The 21,314-nt window shown below is 44.1% G+C and overlaps 1 protein-coding gene across 6 annotated transcripts in view; it reads right to left on the minus strand.

Annotated features, from left to right (window-relative positions):
* LOC124043963 (pleckstrin homology domain-containing family M member 3-like) overlaps positions 1-21,314 on the minus strand; it is a 48,094-nt gene that overhangs the window by 8,057 nt on the left and 18,723 nt on the right. For 4 of the 6 annotated variants that reach the window (XM_046363151.1, XM_046363149.1, XM_046363150.1 and 1 more), the window contains exons 5-7: positions 9,346-9,491; positions 8,800-8,993; positions 940-1,003 (exon numbers count right to left, since the gene is read on the minus strand). In XM_046363151.1, the coding sequence (XP_046219107.1) occupies positions 940-1,003; positions 8,800-8,993; positions 9,346-9,491 (404 nt within the window). Of the gene's footprint in view, positions 1-939; positions 1,004-7,021; positions 7,980-8,799; positions 8,994-9,345; positions 9,492-21,314 lie in introns of those variants that run through there. The other 2 variants (XR_006840413.1, XM_046363154.1) reach the window with 2 other exon arrangements.

A 21,314-nucleotide genomic window follows, 5' to 3' on the forward strand; every position in this document is an offset into this window, starting at 1 on the left:
ACCAATACTAACTAGCGTTAGCACAATGACTGAAAGTCTATGGGTATCTGCTAGCATACACTAGTTAGCATTGGCTCGCATAAATACCTCTAACTTCCTTCATACTGGACACAGAGACATAAAAATTCACCTGACTGGGGGAAGTAGATAAAGGACCTCATGGCTAAAATCCCAAAGTATCCTTTTAAACGTTGGAGGAAATGCTTTCCTAGTGTATGAGGAATGTGTTTGCTGGCTTCATAAATGCTAACTTATTTTCAATCCCTTTAGCTTTGCTAGCTAGCTTGCTGGCTAGTTAGAGAGGTTAGCTGACTAGTTAGTTACAGTAGTTGGCTACTGTTGTGTTATTATCAGATTTAGCCTTTTCCATCGTTTTCAGAATGCATACAGGCATTTGAATATAGTGTGGGATAAGGGAATCCGGACACCCTGTGGACACGGTAGACATATTTAAAATTTAGGTGTAGACCAGGGTTCCCCTACTGGTGGCCCTCGTGTCGAATTTGTCCCGCGAGTGGTTTTATTTGGCCCCCAAAGTTTAAGAAAATGTCATTTAAAAAAACATGAGGCTGTAAAAACACCAGGAAATCAGCTCCAAGTGATTTTAATTATGGAATTCTGCTCCCAAGTATTCCCATGTATAATAGAGAGACGTGATTGTAAACAAACATAAGCAAGGTTTGAAATGATGATGTTTTAGTCAAATATTATATCCGTTTGTGCTTCTCGCAGTTAATTTGCAGTCTACAAATGATTTGTAATTATATTCAATCTCACTGACCATCCCCTCAAGAAAATAAATCTAGTTGATGATCCCTAGTGTAGAAGCATGCATGACATGTTCGTAATTCCGTGATCGGAACTCCATGATCAGAATACAAAAGCTGCATTAGATGATGCTAGTGTAGACATGGCCTAAAAGCAGCCTGTGTGTCTTACCTGCTGCAGGTCAGCCAGTGAGTACAGGTGGATGTGTTGCAGTAGGTATTCTCTGGGGAAGATCCTATGAGGAGAGAGAGGGCATTACATCAATGCAAAATGCATTAAAGAGATCAATGGAAAGCAGACTGGGGAATAGAAGGAGGACGTTGGATTGGTGCACATTTAACAAATCTGATCTAACAAAGTAGATATTTGTCAAATCCGTAATGATCGGTATAAGCAACAGGCCCACAATGTGGTTACTAAAGTCCGATGTGTATCTATTTCGCTGTTTTCCCCGCATAACATTTAGAAATGGTCCTTTTTAAGGTTTAGAAGAAGTGACGGCTAAATGCTAACTCCCGTTCGTATAAGCTAAATGTAGGCTAATTTTACTGGGGGACAATGAGGGTATTCTGAATCTTTCCCCGCACAGATCTTTTCCCCATGCATTTCCATGGCATTTCCATTGTTTTGGTCGAGTTAGATTGACTTCTTTACCGTATATATTCAATTATTGGAATATTTTCTTAGAACCATGACTTATATCCTTTCATAATATATAATAATACATACCATTTGACAGACATTTTGTGTAATTATGTCTCGCACGCTTGAACTAAACTGACCGGTAACTTCAAAGTACACGTATGTAAATGTATAACACTGTTTAATGGTATTTCATACATTAAACGGTCCTAAACAATATCATAACCGCCATCAATAAAAGACAGTACTGTGCAGCCGTCTTCATTGACCTGGCAAAGGCTTTCGACTCTGTCAATCACCATATTCTTATCGGCAGACTCAACAGCCTTGGTTTCTCTAATGACTGCCTCGTCTGGTTCACTAACTACTTCTCAGATAGAGTTCAGTGTGACAAATCGGAGGGCCTGTTGTCCGCACCTCTGGCAGTCTCTATGGGGATGCCACAGGGTTCAATTCTCGAGCCGACTCTTTTCTCTGTATATATCAATGATGTCGCTCTTGCTGCAGGTGATTCTTTGATCCACCGCAGATGACACCATTCTGTATACATCTGGCCCTTCTTTGGACACTGTGTTAACAAACCTCCAAACGACCTTCAACGCCATACAACACTCCTTCCGTGGCCTCAAACTGCTCTTAAATCAAGTAAAATGAAATGCATGCTTTCAACCGATCGTTGCCCGCACCCGCCCGCCCGACTAGCATCACTACTCTGAATAGTTCTGACTAAGAATATGTGGACAACTATAAATACCTAGGTGTCTGGTTAGACTGTAAACTCTCCTTCCAGACTCACATTAAGCAGCTCCAATCCAGAATGAAATCTAGAATAGGCTACCTATTTCGCAACGAAGCCTCCTTCACTCATGCTGCCAAACATAACCTCGTAAAACTGACCATCCTACCGATCCTTGATTTCCGCGATGTCATTTACAAAATAGCCTCCAACACTCTACACAGCAAATTGGATGCAGTCTTTCACAGTGCCATCCGTTTTGTCACCAAAGCCCCATATGCTACCCACCACTGCGACCTGTATGTTCTCATTGGCTGGTCCTCACTACATATTCGTCGCCAAACCCACTGGCTCCAGGTCATCTATAAGTCTTTGCTAGGTAAGGCTCCGCTTTATCTCAGCTCACTGGTCACCATAGCAGCACCCACCCGTAGCACACGCCCCAGCAGGTATATTTCACTGGTCATCCCCAAAGCCAACACCTCCTTTGGCCACCTTTCCTTCCAGTTCTCTGCTGCCAATGACTGGAACGAATTGCAAAAATCACTGAAGTTGGAGACTTATATCTCCCTCACTAACTTTAAGTGTCAGCTGTCAGAGCAGCTTACAGATCACTGCACCTGTACACAGCCCATCTATAAATAGCCCATCCATCCAACCAACTACCTACCTCATCCCCATATTTGTTTTTCTGCTCTTTTGCACACTAGTATTTCTACTTGCACACCCTGTCCTGCACATATATCACTCCAGTGTAAATTGCTAAATTGTAATTACTTCGCCACTATTGGCCTATTTATTGCCTTACCTCCTTACTTCATTTGCACACACTGTATACAGATTCTTCTATTGTGTCATTGACTGCACTTTTGTTAATCCCATGTGTAACTCTGTGTTGTTGCTTTTGTCACACTGCTTTGCTTGATTTTAGCCAGGTCGTGGTTGTAAATGAGAACTTGTTCTCAACTGGCCTACCTGGTTAAATAAAGGTGAAATTATTATTATTATTATTTACAGTATTACATACAGCATATTAAACATGACAGTATATCCATACATCAACATGACAGTATATCCATACATCAACATGACAGTATATCCATACATCAACATGACAGTATATCCATACATCAACATGACAGTATATCCATACATCAACATGACAGTATATCCATACATCAACATGACAGTATATACATCAACATGACAGTCCATACATCAACATGACAGTATATCCATACATCAACATGACAGTATATCCATACATCAACATGACAGTATATCCATACATCAACATGACAGTATATCCATACATCAACATGACAGTATATCCATACATCAACATGACAGTATATCCATACATCAACATGACAGTATATCCATACATCAACATGACAGTATATCCATACATCAACATGACAGTATATCCATACATCAACATGACAGTATATCCATACATCAACATGACAGTATATCCATACATCAACATGACAGTATATCCATACATCAACATGACAGTATATCCATACATCAACATGACAGTATATCCATACATCAACATGACAGTATATCCATACATCAACATGACAGTATATCCATACATCAACATGACAGTATATCCATACATCAACATGACAGTATATCCATACATCAACATGACAGTATATCCATACATCAACATGACAGTATATCCATACATCAACATGACAGTATATCCATACATCAACATGACAGTATATCCATACATCAACATGACAGTATATCCATACATCAACATGACAGTATATCCATACATCAACATGACAGTATATCCATACATCAACATGACAGTATATCCATACATCAACATGACAGTATATCCATACATCAACATGACAGTATATCCATACATCAACATGACAGTATATCCATACATCAACATGAACATGACAGTATATCCATACATCAACATGACAGTATATCCATACATCAACATGACAGTATATCCACACATCAACATGACAGTATATCCATACATCAACATGACAGTATATCCATACATCAACATGACAGTATATCCATACATCAACATGACAGTATATCCATACATCAACATGACAGTATATCCATACATCAACATGACAGTATCGTACATGACAGAAAGGAGATTCTGCTTTACATGTTGAGATTCATTTAGGACGATAACAGAATGTACACCATGAGTCACGTCTCACACACACACACGCCATGATCGGGCCTGTGTAACTGTGGCAACGAGTGGCCAAATTGCCCTGAAAATGGGGGTCAATTCAATAGAGTGGGAGCTGGGTTGGGGTGGCAGTGGAGGCTGGGGTTTAGGGGTTTAAAATCCCTCTGCCTTTATTACGAGGTGAAGCGGGGTACCCTCAATCTCTTCATCCTGCCTGTCTCGCTATTACAGTCCTCTCTACGCTCATCTGCTTGAACTACATACACGCAAACGTTAGCATACATACTCACATACACACACAGACAAACACACACACACTCTCACCCACGCTAGCTCACATTACAGCTCGAGGATCCACAAAGTGACACAGAGAGAGAGAGAGAGAGAGAGAGAGAGAGAGAGAGAGAGAGAGAGAGAGAGAGAGAGAGAGAGAGAGAGAGAGAGAGAGAGAGAGAGAGAGAGAGAGAGGGAGAGTAGAAGATGGAGAGGGGAAGATATGGGATCACATGGACAATTTGAGTGCACTCACTCTCTGTACTAGTAACAATGTGAAAAGACACACACACAACTCTAATGTGACTCATGAGAGTGGAGAGAGGTGCACACGTACACAGCTCTATGCAGGTTCTATGCCACACCTTTATCTGAAGAGGGTTGCAATATCTATATAAATTATGTGGAATGTGTGTGTACATCAGTATTCTACACACACAGAGAGAGAGAGAGAGAGAGAGAGAGAGAGAGAGAGAGAGACAGACAGACAGACAGACAGACAGACAGACAGACAGACAGACAGACAGACAGACAGACAGACAGACAGACAGACAGACAGACAGACAGACAGACAGAGAGACAGCGAGAGAAAGAGGGAGAGAGAGAGAGAGAGAGAGAGAGAGAGAGAGAGAGAGAGAGAGACAGAGTGTGTGATCAAGCATGTATGAGTTAGCTCAGATATAGAGGCAGAGCGCGTGCGTGTATGCCCACAGACAGGCAGACTTTATGTGGTCATTGTGAGAGGAGGCATGGCAAAGGTCCAGTCAGAGAGAGCAAAGCCCCATTCACACATCAGCCTCAGGCCTCATTAGACAGGCTTCATTACAGCACTAACCTGACACACACACAAGCTCAGAGGGCGGGCTATTTGTTTAGCTGAGGATGAATTCCCTTTTCATGTGTTTGTGGGAAGCTTTACAGTTAAGCGATAGCCAGGGAGGTGTGTGTGTAGCTTTCCAGTCAGTAAGAGATAGACAGGGAGCTGGGGGGACTGTCAGAGAGACTAGCCCCTACTGAGAGAGTGAAGCCAGCAGTCAAGAGGCTTCGTCCTAAACGGCACCCTATTCCCTACATAGTGCATTACTTTTGATCAGAGCCCTATGGACCCTGGAGAACAGTAGTGCACTTCATAGAGAATAGGGTACCATATGGAACGCAACCAGAGTCAGAACAACATAGAGCATACATACACACCAGACACACAGCTAGGGAATGTACAGTCCATGCCATAACTGACTAATCTAACTGCTACAGTACAAGGTTCAGCAGACGGACAACACCAGCTTTAATTGGAGGATATCAGTGTTATGTTCAAGGAAGCAGGAGCATAGGGTGTACGTCTACTGACAGACATATTTAGGGCAGACTACCTGCCTCTCACCCTGATTGCTGCAAAATATGTTTTGGTCATATGACATGACAACCCACTATGTATCTTCATCATCACTCGCTTTTGTTCTACGTTGTAAAGAACATACCCCCGGAGAACTCCTTCCCAAAACAACAAATCACTGAAGACAGACATCGGCATCATAACTGTGATATGTAACCTGAGTGTTTAAGCCTCCAATAGAGACATCCAGTAGCCACCCAGTCTGCCATGTGAAGAAGGCCCACCTGCGCCTCTTCAACCTCAGGAGGTTTAAGAAATTTGGCTTATCACCCAAAACACTGACAAACCTTTACAGATGCACAATTGAGAGCATCCTGTCGGGCTGTTTCACAGCCTGGTATGGCAACTGCACCGCCCTCAACTGCAAGGTTCTCCAGAGTGTGGTGCGGTCTGCACCACGCATCACCAGGGGTAAACTACCTACCCTCCATGATACCTACAGCACCCGATGTCAGGAAGGACATAAAGATCATCAAGGACAACAACTGCCTGTTCACACCGCTACTATCCAGAAGGAGAGGTCAGTACAGGTGACTCAAAGCTGGGACCGAGAGACTGAAAAACAGCTTCTATCTCAAGGCCACCAGACTGCTATAGAGCAATCACTCACTCAGAGAGGCTGCTGCCTACATTGAGACCCAATCACTGGCCACTTTAAGAAATGGATCACGAGTCACTTTAAACAATGACACTTTAATAATGTTAACACATCTTACATTACTCATATCACATGTATATAGTGTATTTCACAGCATCTACTGCACCTTGCCTATGCCATCGCTCATCCATATACTTATATGGACAAATTCTCATTCACCCCTTTAGATTTGTGTGTATTAGGTAGTTGTTGGGGAAACGTTAGATTACTTGTTAGATATTACTGCACTGTCCGAAGTAGAAGCACAAGCATTTCACATTAACATCTGCTAACCATGTGTATGTGACCAATAACATTTGATTTGAAAACACACACACACACACACACACACACACACACACACACACACACACACACACACACACACACACACACACACACACACACACACACACACACACACACACACACACACACACACACACACACACACACACACACACACACACACTGTTGATTCTGCAGTGTTGACTCTTCCTGTGGGTATCAGCGCTGGCTCTGGTAGTAACCGACCAGCACACCCTGCTGGGGTAAGATCACAGCCAGTCAGGCAGTGTGTGGTTTGATAAGACTACAACTATTATATATTGAATACAACAGGTTCACTGTTTAATGGAGGTTATGACTTCGGCTTATGTGAATAGGAGATAAAGTATTGTACACTGTAAACAGTATGGTGCATGCCTGTGTTCATATGTATGTGTGCAGACTATCCACACATGTGCAGCGTTTCTGTGTGTCTGAGCGTCTGCAGCGTTTCTGTGTGTCTGTGTATGTGGGGTACCCGTGGGGTTCAGAGGTGTGCGTTCGATCAGCGCAGACAGTGTGGGCCGTGACAGCTCTCTCCCATCTCCCAGGGGTTGAGTATAAACACAGGGCAGGCTTCCTCCGAGCTCCCTAGCCCTTTAGCCCTGTCCAGGGCCATGGCAGGCCTATGGAGGGCCGATGGATGGCCGGGGGAAGGTTTTAGCGCCTCCGGCCTCATTAATCCTGTAGTGTTTTGAAGTGTGGGGCATTAGCCGCTGTGGGCTAATGGTGTAGCGGTAAACATGGGCCCCGGTGAGCGAGCATCGTTCCGGGGTCTCCACCACTGCCGTAAACATCACAGCTCGATGAAGTTACACCCTCTTTCCGACAGCCAGATGGGATGGCTCTGAGGGCCCAGGGTGGGTGTGGAGGAGTAGGAGGGTCTCAGAGCCCCACCCTCTCTGTTGGTTTCTGTCAGTAGGTTACTTCAAACAGACCTCAGCACAGCAGAGACAGACATCAAAAGGACAGGTGAACCTGGGATGTCTGCAGTCTACACCGACCTACACACTCACTGTGGACACGGGACATAAACCTGCCAGTCAGACTCTCAAAAGCACATAAAGGAGGACATGTTTTAGACACAAGTATATGGACCAGGACTGTCTTTAAAAACAATATTACTAACCTGGACAAAATGAGAAGCTTACTAACCAGTTCTTTAGAGATGTGTTGAGTGTACTTCACAAAGTGCGAGTACAAGAGTATAGTGTGGGGAGGGGGTATGAAGAGTGTCTGTAGTCCATGGGAGTGACCCCATCCAGGGCAGTGAGCATCCATCACCCCAGAGACAGGCCTTTTAGTCTGGACCCCCTCACATAAACACAATCCCCTCATTCCCATCATATGGAGAGAGCATGTAGGGGCCTTAAGGCCTACAGACAGTCATACTCAACGTGGGCTAGAAATCAAGTCAATAAAGGGTCTTTCAAAGGACATCAGACATACAATTACCATTCCAAGCTTCTTCACTATATTCCTGTGTTTTATGAAATCCTACTTTGATGCGTGCAGTCTCATTACACACCATTCTCTCTCTTCCTCCTTCACATCACCCTTCACTGTCGTGGCCCCCCAACATCTTGCCCATTCACAACTCTTTATATCTGTAGTCACTAAAGATGGTCTTGGAGTTTCAGTTCAGTGCCCATACACCTGACTCAACAATCAAGGCCTTGATTAATCATTCTTTAAGTACTCCCCTCTCCCCATGCCCCTCGCCTTGAAAGCCCCCCTCGGCCACAGCAGAGTAGCAGCTGAACAGGTATGCTCTGAGGAGGAACTGGGTCTACTACAGTTTGGAAATCCCCCCCCCCCCCCACCCCCCCCCTCACCTTCTACGGAGGTCCTCGGCCACAGCAGCACGGCAGCTGAACAGGTATGCTCTGAGGGACTGGAGTTGTTGTCTCAGGCGCAGTACTGCAGCCAGGCCCTCACAGTGTTCATACAGACACGGGTTCAGCTGCTGCACGTCCAGCAGGGGTTCCTCATACACAAACTCCAGGAACTCCTTGGCCTGCTTGGACACCTGGACAGGACACACAGGGGAGGGATGGGAGGGCTGAGTGGTGGAGAACGCATAGGGATGTGGGGTTATGACTGTGTATACATACATGTGCGTATGTATGTATATGCGTGCGTGTGTGTGTGTGTGTGTGTGTATGAGTTGTGGGACCACATGGGGTAGTTTGGAGGGAAAATGTAACCTGGCAGCATTCTCTATACTGTATGGGGGCACCCAACCCCACACCCATGTGTCCACCCAATTTAAGATACGCATGTGTGTAATTAGGGAACGTTCCCAAGTGTATTTTAGAGTGTATTCTCAATAAGCTGGACATACTTCTGAAATGTGTGCATTTATTACCATTGATTCTCACCTTGTGTCTGTTGGTGTCCCAGTTGTGCAGCAGGCGGGCAGGGATGAGGAACAGGTTGTCTTGATGACAGCTCTGGCAGTAGTACCAGCCACTGTAGCAACACACCTTGGCCTTGCCCCGCGACAACCCTACTGGCTTCTGACACCCTGCACAGAGATAGAGAGGAGATACTGGATAAGGGAGTGTGTGTGTGTGCGTGCGTGCGTGTGTGTGTGTGTGTGTGTGTGTGTGTGTGTGTGTGTGTGTGTGTGTGTGTGTGTGTGTGTGTGTGTGTGTGTGTGTGTGTGTGTGTGTGTGTGTGTGTGTGTGTGTGTGTGTGTGTGTGTCTACAGCTGAACTAAAGCACAAAATGCTCTGTGTATCTGGAGCTCCAAGTTGAGCAATAAAGTCCCTCATTTACTAGAAATGACCTGTTGGGTAAGACACTAAAGACAGCTCATATTCAGGTCACAGAGAGAAGCTGTTGTCAGGAGATTGAAAATCCCATTTGCTACAGCTAATGATTAGAGAGGAGAGACCCAGTCAGTCTGGGCTCTTAAGCACAGTGTTAATATGTAGCAGTTTATGGCACCTCTTAATTGCCACACTAACCACGTTCAACCAAGCAAACAAACATCTATAACTACGAGAACCATTAAACTGCAGCCACATCACCTGTTCAGTAAATCCCTCAAACCCAGTTGAGACTGAGGCAGAGATCAATAGGTTTCCCCAGTCCTACTTGCAGTCACAACAAGAAGGGACTTCAATGCTCTGCTGTCTAATGAACACTAAAGAGAGAGATCCTAGGATTCTATTGAGGTTGTTTAGTAGTGCTGCTATCCTCTGAAAACTCTCTTTTATTGTTCCTGTCTGCATTCCCCCAAATACTCGGGTCCCACGCCACGGGTGACGATTGGAACCCAAACAGGTGAAAGGGGCAACGGCAGGTATCCCTTATCCCCGGGATGATCTGGTAGGGCCGGGAGCGCCACAGAGGAAGAAAGGAACAAGAGAAGAGGGAGAAGGCAATGGAGGGAGAGGAGGAAGGACCTCAGATGGATAAAGACTTGCACGCTATTGCTCTTTTTCGATGGAGCGTGGTGCCTTCCGCTTTACTTCACAGAGACAAGAGAGAGGCAAGAGATCAGACGTGGATAGAGAGAAGGAAAGAAAAGAGACAGAGGAGAGGAAAAGACAGAGAGGAAAACATGGTCTCCATAGCCGGACAACAACGCCAGCTATCAGAGCAGCAGATCAGGACCTGAGAGACTTAGAATGAACATAATACAAGTCTCTGATTTCGTCTGCTTTATCTGCGGAGGCTTTCTATGGGATGTTGTTGTTGAAGTACCTGATACTAGTGACAGTCTATGACTACAGAGAGAAACCAAAGGCGTCTCAAATAACCAAAGGCGTCTCAAATAAAAGCATATCGGGCCGGCGGCTCAAGCCTATTCCTGGACATTAGGCCGAGCACTTGTAATGGAGATTCTTCAATGAGCATGCTTTTTAGTCCAGGTGTAAAATCAATTTGGGAGTAATTGGTTTAACATTCACCACTGTGTACATAAGGCACACCAATGTAAAAAAAACGTACAGTTCACAAACACTACACTAACCCAATAGCCTCTCCAGCCAACATCTTAATTACCTCAAACTCTGAGGCCTATTAGTTTCTACTATGATTCAGTCAGAGGGAAAGCCGGTGGAGAACACAACCCAAAGCAATATAAGAGGCCCCAATGAGTCAGATAAATGACTAAGCAGGGACCGATGTGGTGTGTCCGTTTCTCTTGGAGAGAGAACCCATCTCCTCCTTATGCCTTCCTAAATCCAAGGCAATTGGGCATAAACACAGGGGCTGCACTGCCACTGGCTGAGGTAAGGAGTTAGCCATGCACCAATCAGCCGATCAGGCACACTGGAGCTAATGTCAACTTGAGGTTTTTGTGGCAGGGACCCCAAGCTATAAAAAGAGAGTTGGTGTCTTCCCCCCTCAACTCTAGTTCCCTCTTTACCATCCATCTTCGACACACACACACACACACACACACACACACACACACACACACACACACACACACACACACACACACACACACACACACACACACACACACACACACACACACACACACACACACACACACACACACACACACACACACACACCCTGGAGGCTGCAGTGTGGCGTGTACCACAGACCTTGCGGCGGGGTGTCGTGTGTCGAGGCTGCCCTGTAATCAGTGTAGGAGCGCAGCACAAACCCACACTAACCACTCCGCTCCATAAATACACACATCCCATCCACTCCCCCAGAAAACAAACCAGCCTGCTGCTACTCTGATGCCCATCAACTCAACTCACTAGGGCTGGATTTAGCCATTGGGGTTTTCTGAAAAGGGCTCCTCCAAGTGTTCTCGGAAATTATTGATAGCATTCACTAACATTGTCGTTTCCAGAACTACACCGTGGCTTCTGTATAGGTTCGATTCTCCGAAATAGGATCCAGCATGTTTAAATCTGGACGGTAACTTGTTGTGTTGGATGGTGCCTTGGCAATACAGATCCTATACTAATGATGTGGATGATGTGGCTTATTTTAGTGTGTGATGGATGTTAGGGCCTCCATGGGCAATGTCCAGCAGAGAGGAGAGGATGGTCAGTGCCAGCGGCCAAACGCTGTGTAACTGCTGGGAATGAGCTGGCCACTAGCAAACCACAGCTGGAACGGCCGCTGGGTCTGCTGTCACTGTCAGTTAAAAAAAACGACAACAACAAAAACCCTCACACAAAAAAACAGACGCATATTGATCTACATGGTTACAGTATAGTCATATAGCAGACGCTCTTATCCATAGCAACTTACAGTAATGAGTGCCTACATTAATACTTTTTCATACTGGTGCCCCATGGGAATCGAACCAACAACCCTGGTGTTGCAAGGGCCATGCCCTACCAACTAAGCCACACGGGAGCTCACTTCATGGTTATGTCCTCCCTAAAGCCACAGCTCCCTAACACAGCTAGGTATATTCTAGTAGCCTTCTAGTGTAGAGTGCAGAGGGCAGAGGGACAGAGCAGTGGTGCTCATGGGAACAACATGCCCTCTAGGATTGTCTATGCCCACCGGTGTGGGAAAGAAGAGGAATAAAACCATGGACCCACCATCTCAAGCTCCCACTTGAGAGGCCACTGTAGGGATTCCCTAAAACCTCCAGTGTCGCCTCAAAATGGCTGACACTGAGGGGAGGAGATGGAACGTGAGAGAAATCCACTGTTGTAATACTGAGGCACCCCAGGTCTACCTGCTGCTATGATGAATCTGTGGCCCCTCAGGTCCCAGTCCCACAGCTAGAGAGGGTCAATTCTGCTCTGTCGTTCCCAGAGAGGGGTTCCTACTCAACCACGCTTTCAACTGTCCGACGTTTTACACCACCGCACTGCTGAGTGGACATTGACCAGTGTGTGTGTGTGTGTGTGTGTGTGTGTGTGTGTGTGTGTGTGTGTGTGTGTGTGTGTGTGTGTGTGTGTGCATGCACAGGGGGCAAAGACAAGAGGCCTCTGCTTTGATGCGTCTCATTCAGGCAGAAGAACACTTGTGTGTGAGGGAGGAAATCGTGTGTGAGAGAGAGTGAGAGTGCTTGTGTATGTGGGGAGGGTGGGGGATGTGTGGGGAGGGTGGGGGATGTGTCGGAGGGTGGGGGATGCGTGGGGAGGGTGGGGGATGTGTGGAGAGGGTGGGGGACGCGCTGCCCATCTTTTGATGTGAACGTCCACCTCTTCCCCTAACACCCCTTTCCACCTACAGATTCCCACCCAACCCCAAAGCATCTCTCTTTTCTCAACCTTGTCTCCCTGGTTGTCCCTCTGGATACTCCAGTCCTCCTCTCTTCCTCGTCCCTACAAAGCCCTCTCCTCCTGAGGACCCTGTGAATCCACACAGGCTGAAAGACCGGGGTCAAGCAAACTTTGAGAGGAACCTGGGGGTACAATCAGCCCCTTATAGAAGGGTAGAGGAGGTGTTGAGGGGGGGGTAAATCAGGCTTCAAATGAACATCGGCAACAGAAAAACAACCATGTGTTTCCCCATGTGCAATTAGCTGAATAAATATTGCTCATTAAATTCTGTTTCAGTATGGGTTTGATGTGAACAATCACTTGTCGCATATACATGTGGCGCAATTCTTATGAAACAAAAGGACAAAGACAACACACAGGTGGAGGGTCACTGGCCTTTCATGGTAGGGTCCTGAACTGCATGACTGGTTAGCAAAAAGTAACTGCCCAGTGATTCCAGATATCTATGAAATATTACCTATAATTACGAACAATATGAAATAGTAGTTATAGTATATAAAGTTATAGTTATAGTATAGTCTTAAAAAAGTAGTATTTCTAGAAATCGTATTTCTTTTTTTATTTTTATGATAAATGTAACAGATTACAAAAACACGGTAACTGTAATCCATTACGCTACCAGCAAAAATATTCTAATCCGATTACAGATACTTTTGAAAAACTAGATAATTAAATTCAGAAAGGATGTTAGCGAAAAGAAAAAAAAACTTTTCCAAATGACATTCAAATAAGCCCCAAAAAAGTTACATTTGTTCCACCTGAGCGAAGCTAATCACAAGTCAGAGATCACTATGATGACACACCAAATGTGCTTGATCGATTGCGGGGAAAAAAGCAGGATAGGCTTTTGTAGGCTATTATAGTCCCACCCGTGTCTTCCTATGGTGAATAAACGTTCGAGGTAATCACCACAGCTGCTCTCTCATTTAGCTATTTGTGTATTGCAGAAGTTTGAACACACCTACTTATTCAAGGGTTTTTATTTATTTTGACTATTTCCGACATTGTAGAATAATAGTGAAGAAATCAAAACTATGAAATAACACATATGGAATCATGTAGTAACCAAAAAAAAGTGTTAAACAAATCAAAATATATTGTATATTTGAGATTCTTCAAAGTAGCCACCCTTTGCCTTGATGACAGCTTTGCACACTCTTGGCATTCTCTCAACCAGCTTCATAAGGAATGCTTTTCCAACAGTCTTGAATGAGTTCCCACATATGCTGAGCACTTGTTGGCTGCTTTCCCTTCACTCTGTGGTCTAACTCATCCCAAACCATCTCAATTGGGTCAAGAGATTGTGGTCAGATTGGGTGATTGTGGTGGCCAGGTCATCTGATGCAGCACTCCATCACTCTCCTTCTTGGTCAAATAGCCCTTACACAGCCTGGAGGTGTGTTGGGTTATTGTCCTGTTGAAAAACAAATGATAGTCCCACTAAGTGGTGTATCACTGCATAATGCTGTGGTAGCCATGCTGGTTAAGTGTGCCTTGAATTCTAAATAAATCACTGAGTGTCAACAGCAAAGTACCCCTTCACCATCACACCTCCTCCTCCATGCTTTATGGTGGGAACGACACATGCAGAGATCATCTACTCTCTCACAAAGACACGGCGGTTGGAACCAAAAGTCTCAAATTTGGACTCATCAGACCAAAGGACAGATTTCCACTGGTCTAATGTCTCGCTCCTGTTTCTTGGCCCAAGCAAGCCTCTTCTTATTATTGGTGTCCTTTAGTAGTGGTTTCTTTGCAGCTATTTGACCATGAAGGCCTGATTCACGCAGTCTCCTCTGAACAGTTGATGTTGAGATGTGTCTGTTACTTGAACTCTGTGAAGCATTTATTTGGGGTGAAATTTCTGAGGCTGGTAACTCGAATTATCATATCCTCTGCAGCAGAGGTAACTCTGGATCTTCCATTCCTGTGGCGGTCCTCATGAAAGACAGTTTTATCATAGTGCTTGATGGTTTTAGTGACTGCACTTGAAGAAACATGAAAAGTTCTTGAAATGTTCCGCATTGACTGACCTTCATGTCTTAAAGTAATGATGGACTGTCATTTCTCTTTGCTTATTTCAGCTGTTCCTGCCATAATATGGACTTAGCCCTGTTTGGTAAAAGTCTATCTACTGTATAACACCCCTACCTTGTCACAACACAACTTATTGGCTCAAACACATTAAGAAGGAAAGAATTTCCACAAATTAACAAGGCACCCCTTTTAATTGAAATGCATTCCAGGTGACTACCTCCTGAAAATGGTTGAGAGAATGCCAAGAGTGTGCAAAGCTGTCATCAAGGCAAAGGGTGGCTACTTTGAAGAATTATAATATAATAATTTAATATAATAATTTGTGTTACTACATGATTCCATATGTGTTATTTCATAGTGTTGATGTCTTCGCTATTATTCTACAATATAGAAAATTTTAAAAATAAAGAAAAACTCTGGAATGAGTAGGTGTGTCCAAACTTTTGACTGGTACTGTACATATCCATTGATTCTTGAAGAATATAACTTATAAATGCCTCATGAGCTAAGTTCAACTGTCAGAACCATCAGAACCCAAAATATAAACTTGTTTTTCTCCAATGTTTGTAAACATTGTAGATGTAAACAAAAACTGTATAGTATCAAAATGATTGTTTTAACCATGTTATCAAGGATGGTCAGTCCTTGCATCCATTGCTTTGTCTATTAGTCATTACATTTCTCCAATCCCATCCCTCAGTTCTTTACCAAAACAGAGGCGGGGTGGACATTTTGTCATTGTTTCGTCTGTGGATTTGCCCTTTAAACATCTGCATATTATCAAGATATCAAAGTGTCACCAACAAAAAGGTAACCAATAGGCCTATAGCAAATGCAGCATATGGCATTCCTTTTTTACATGTAAATAGCAATTTTCAGTAGTGCTCAAAGTATGCCATTCCATAAAGGCAACATTTATTTATCAAATGAGCCCAATCAGTCCTCCATGACAACAAAATCATAAACAGAGAAGGGCTGGATAATGAGTATTTAGTTTTTTTTATTCAGGTAGAACAATTTGGCTAATCTATACTTCCATATTTCCAAGTCCTATTCTGGAAGATCAAGGGGTATAACATTTATTGGAATGACTGGAATTCTGATAGACTTTGGTTTTTAATGTATAGATATAATTTAGTAGTTGTATTATATGTATTAGAAAGTGATGGGTTAGAAAAAGACTACATAACCAACCCATAAAGTAAAATTTAACATTCATATATGGCCAGCTAGGTAAACTTTAACATGGATTTATCCTGCAAAATATGTCATTCAAATGGTAACATACATTTTTGTATTCTAAAAGTATGTAATCAGATTACGTTACTGAGTTTGGGTCATTTAAAAGTTACCTTACTGATTACAATTTTGGATAATTAACTAGTAACGGATTACATTAAAAAAAAATGTTTTAAACTACCCAACCCTGAATATAGTGCATTCACATATTCATCTGACCAGTGGCAATCTTATACAGTGGGGCAAAAAGATGAGAGAGGCCTGTAATTTTCATCATAGGTACACTTAAACTATGACAGACAAAATATGAAAACCAACTCCAGAAAATCACATTGTAGGATTTTTAATGAATTTATTTGCAAATTATGGTGGAAAATAAGTATTTGGTCACCTACAAACAAGCAAGATTTCTGGCTCTCACAGACCTGTGACTTCTTCTTTAAGAAGCTCCTCTGTCCTCCACTTGTTACCTGTATTAATGGCACCTGTTTGAACTTGTTATCAGTATAAAAGACACCTGTCCACAACCTCAAACAGTCACACTCCAAACTCCACTATGGCCTTCCGGAGACACCTGAAACCCCACCTCTTTAAGGAATACCTAGGATAGGATAAGTAATCCTTCTCACCCCCCCCCCCTTTAAGATTTAAGATTTAGATGCACTATTGTAAAGTGACTGTTCCACTGGATGTCATAAGGTGAATGCACCAATTTGTAAGTCGCTCTGGATAAGAGTGTCTGCTAAATGACTTAAATGTAATGTAATGTAAATGTAAGACCAAAGAGCTGTCAAAGGACACCAGAAACAAAATTGTAGACCTGCACCAGGCTGGGAAGACTGAATCTGCAATAGGTAAGCAGCTTGGTTTGAAGAAATCAACTGTGGGAGCAATTATTAGGAAATGGAAGACATACAAGACCACTGATAATCTCCCTCAATCTGGGGCTCCACGCAAGATCTCACCCCGTGGGGTTAAAATGATCACAAGAACGGTGAGCAAAAATCCCAGAACCACACGGGGGTACCTAGTGAATGACCTGCAGAGAGCTGGGACCAAAGTAACAAAGCCTACCATCAGTAACACACTACGCCGCCAGGGACTCAAATCCTGCAGTGCCAGACGTGCCCGTCTGAAGTTTGCGAGAGAGAGAGCATTTGGATGATCCAGAAGAAGATTGGGAGAAAGTCATATGGTCAGATGAAACCAAAATATAACTTTTTGGTAAAAACTCAACTCGTCGTGTTTGGAGTACAAAGAATGCTGAGTTGCATCCAAAGAACACCATACCTACTGGGAAGCATGGGCTGGAAACATCATGCTTTGGGGCTGTTTTTCTGCAAAGGGACCAGGACGACTGATCCGTGTAAAGGAAAGAATGAATGGGGGCATGTATCGTGAGATTTTGAGTGAAAACCTCCTTCCATCAGCAAGGGCATTGAAGATGAAACGTGGCTGGGTCTTTCAGCATGACAATGATCCCAAACACACTGCCCGGGCAACGAAGGAGTGGCTTCGTAAGAAGCATTTCAAGGTCCTGGAGTGGCCTAGCCAGTCTCCAGATCTCAACCCCATAGAAAATCTTTGGAGGGAGTTGAAAGTCCGTGTTGCCCAGCAACAGCCCCAAAACATCACTGCTCTAGAGGAGATCTGCATGGAGGAATGGGCCAAAATACCAGCAACAGTGTGTGAAAACCTTGTGAAGACTTACAGAAAACATTTGACCTCTGTCATTGCCAACAAAGGGTATATAACAAATTATTGAGATAAACTTTTTTTTAAATTTTGTCTATCATAGTTGAATTGTACCTATGATGAAAATTACAGACCTCTCTTATCTTTTTAAGTGGGAGAACTTGCACAATTGGTGGCTGACTAAATACTTTTTTGCCCCACTGTAGATGCATTTAGGTCACAGTTCAATATTCATCAAGAACTGAATACAATAATGTGTGTTCAGCCAGGCCCAGAATAGTTTTTGATTTCTTTTCTTCTGGATTCATGTGAATACAGATGTAAAATCTTATTTTGACCCTTTCTCACAGCAGGAACATAATGTGAAAATGTAAATTATTGTGTGGATTATAATTCTAAAAAATGTGTAGGGGTTGATATATTTTTAGTTAAGGTAAATCAAGTCTGATATTTTAATGTGGAAATTACAAACTTTTAAAACCTAGAATACACTACACGTTTTCTACAATAACGGGGTGATCAAATTAAGACCCTTCATCTGAAGCTTTGAGACGCCATACCAAAACTCCTCATTACAGACCGCTGTTCTAACAAGGAACAGCCGAGAAAGAAATGGTAAAGCACATGAGATTTGAGTCAGATTCTCCTCCCCAATTTGTCCTTAATGACATGTACTCTTATAATCTCCACCCAGCACAGCCAGAAGAGGACTGGCCACCCCTCAGAGCCTGGTTCCTCTCTAGGTTTCTTCCAAGGTTCCTGCCTTTCTAGGGAGTTTTTCCTAGCCACCGTGCTTCTACTTCTGCATTACTTGCTGTTTGGGGTTTTAGGCTGGGTTTCTGTGTAGCACTTTGTGACATCTGCTGATGTAAAAAGGACTTTATAAATACATTTGATGATTTGGCTAGCACAGGGAAGAGCAAGGCAAGACAGGGGGAATGAAGGCGAGAAGATTCAACTCAAGGATTGTTTTTGGTTGTATTGTTGCATTTTTCTGCCCTATTGTGCTCTGGCCTCTTTACAAATTCCTAGACCATTAAGTTGCTGAGGTCTGATGGGTAATTAGTAGACACCAGAGCCTAGTTGAAAAGAGGGTGCACATGCTCCCTCAACCTTCCCCCCAGAATCACACACACAGGCACAGGAGAAGGCGGGGCCAATCCACCATCCATCATCTATCCTTTATGGGGGCTAACAAATTGGTGCCAGAGGGTGTCGGCCGGTGGGGAGGTGGGGGACAGAAGAGGCACAGGGTGCTCAATCACAGCCCCCAAATAGACAGAGGGGCGAAAGCTACAGTAATGGGGACCCCTGAACCCCCACGCCCCCCTCCTACACTCCCTGGCCATTGTGCTCTCTGTCAGACCCAACAATGGTAACTTCCCCTCTCTCCCACTCTCCTCTCTTTCTCCCACTCTCTCACTTTCCCTCTATTTGCCTGTTGTCCTCACCCCTCCTCATCGCGCGTCCCCTAATCCCCCTAACAGAGCCGTGGAGGCCAGGGATATTTGTTTAGGGAAAAGCCATTAAACTGTAATACAACAGGCTGGCTCCTGACTCTCCATCCAAAGCTAAGTGACTGACAAGAACAAGCAGTCAAAAGGAAACTGGCACTCTACCAAGGAGCCAGGCAAGGGGATTGGGGAGGGCGGGAAGAGATAGCGAGTGAGAGCACGAGAGAGAGAGAGAGAGAGAGAGAGAGAGAGAGAGAGAGAGAGAGAGAGAGAGAGAGAGAGAGAGAGAGAGAGAGAGAGAGAGAGAGAGAGAGAGAGAGAGAGAGAGAGAGAGAGAGAGAGAGAGAGAGAGAGAGAGAGAGAGAGAGAGAGAGAGAGAGAGAGAGGGGACAGAGGGAGAGAATGAGCCAGAGAGAAATAGTAGAGTTCAGTGAACACAGTGACAGCATGAGAGACTGTGTGAGTCTGAATGAACGAGAAAGAGAGAAAGGAGAAATAGGGAGAAAAAGAGAGCGCATAATTAAAGGGTTTTGTGAACAGAGCATGGGACAAGCTGTATCCAGCTGTTATTCTCTGCTTGTGTCTCATTCAAAGAGGTCTGCAGCCCGAGCAAAAAGAGCCCCTGTATCAAACAATTAGCTTCCGCATTGACGATAGCATCCCAGCCTCCCGGGCGCCTGTCTTTGATTATAAAAAATGATTTTTTTCCCTCTGCTTTATGCCGGCCAATTATCGTCAGGTGCCCCGTTCCCCTTGTTCAGAGGTCCTTTCAGACGGCATTAATAGAGCTGGTTACAGAAGAGAAGGAGGAAACCACCTCATTCATCCCCTTTTAGGAAGCACAGATTTCACACCCAGAAAGACCAAACACAGAGCCGCCATGGCTCCATTTACTGAGCTGTCAGACAGAAGAAGGGGCTATCTGGTCGTGAGATATCAGTTATGGTCCACTGAGGCTTAGGGAAGGAAACAGATGTAATGGTGGAGACATGAACTGTAGCTACCTCTCTATAACTCCTACAAACATACAGGTCAGGTCATAAGCCTAGTAAATACTAAAACTGCTACAGTCAGTCAGTCAGCCAGTGTGTGTGTGTGTGTGTGTGTGTGTGTGTGTGTGTGTGTGTGTGTGTGTGTGTGTGTGTGTGTGTGTGTGTGTGTGTGTGTGTGTGTGTGTGTGTGTGTGTGAGAAAGCTGGTTATTTGGGGAGGGGGGTCTGTGACCCCCAGTGGTGTAACAGGTGACTGGTCTAAGCTCAAAGGACTGGTGGCTGTGGGTGAGAGCCCCAGACACCTTGATCCCCAGCCGTCTCCCAGCCGCCCTTTTGAAGCCAACCACAACAAAGCTGCATTGCCAACAAAGGTAACCATGTCCAGTGAAAAATAAAGAGAAACAAAATTGGGGTGTGTGTTTATTTTGGTTGTGGTGAGGTGAACCCATAAAATTACAGACCCCAAAACATCTGTGTGTCTACCAAGTGTTCCATTGGAGGGATGCTGTTTGGCTGTCTGTTTGTGTTTGTTTTGTTGGAGGGAAAGTGGCATTGACTGGGTGTATTGATACATCATCCAAAGTGTAATTAATAACTTCACCATGCTCAAAGGGATATTCAATGACTCTTTTTATTTTTACTCATCTACCAATAGGTGCCCTTCTTTGCGAGGCATTGGAAAACCTCCCTGGTCTTTGTGGTTGAATCTG

This window comes from Oncorhynchus gorbuscha, linkage group LG09, assembly GCF_021184085.1.
Source record: "Oncorhynchus gorbuscha isolate QuinsamMale2020 ecotype Even-year linkage group LG09, OgorEven_v1.0, whole genome shotgun sequence".
In the NCBI taxonomy this organism is placed as follows: domain Eukaryota; kingdom Metazoa; phylum Chordata; class Actinopteri; order Salmoniformes; family Salmonidae; genus Oncorhynchus; species Oncorhynchus gorbuscha.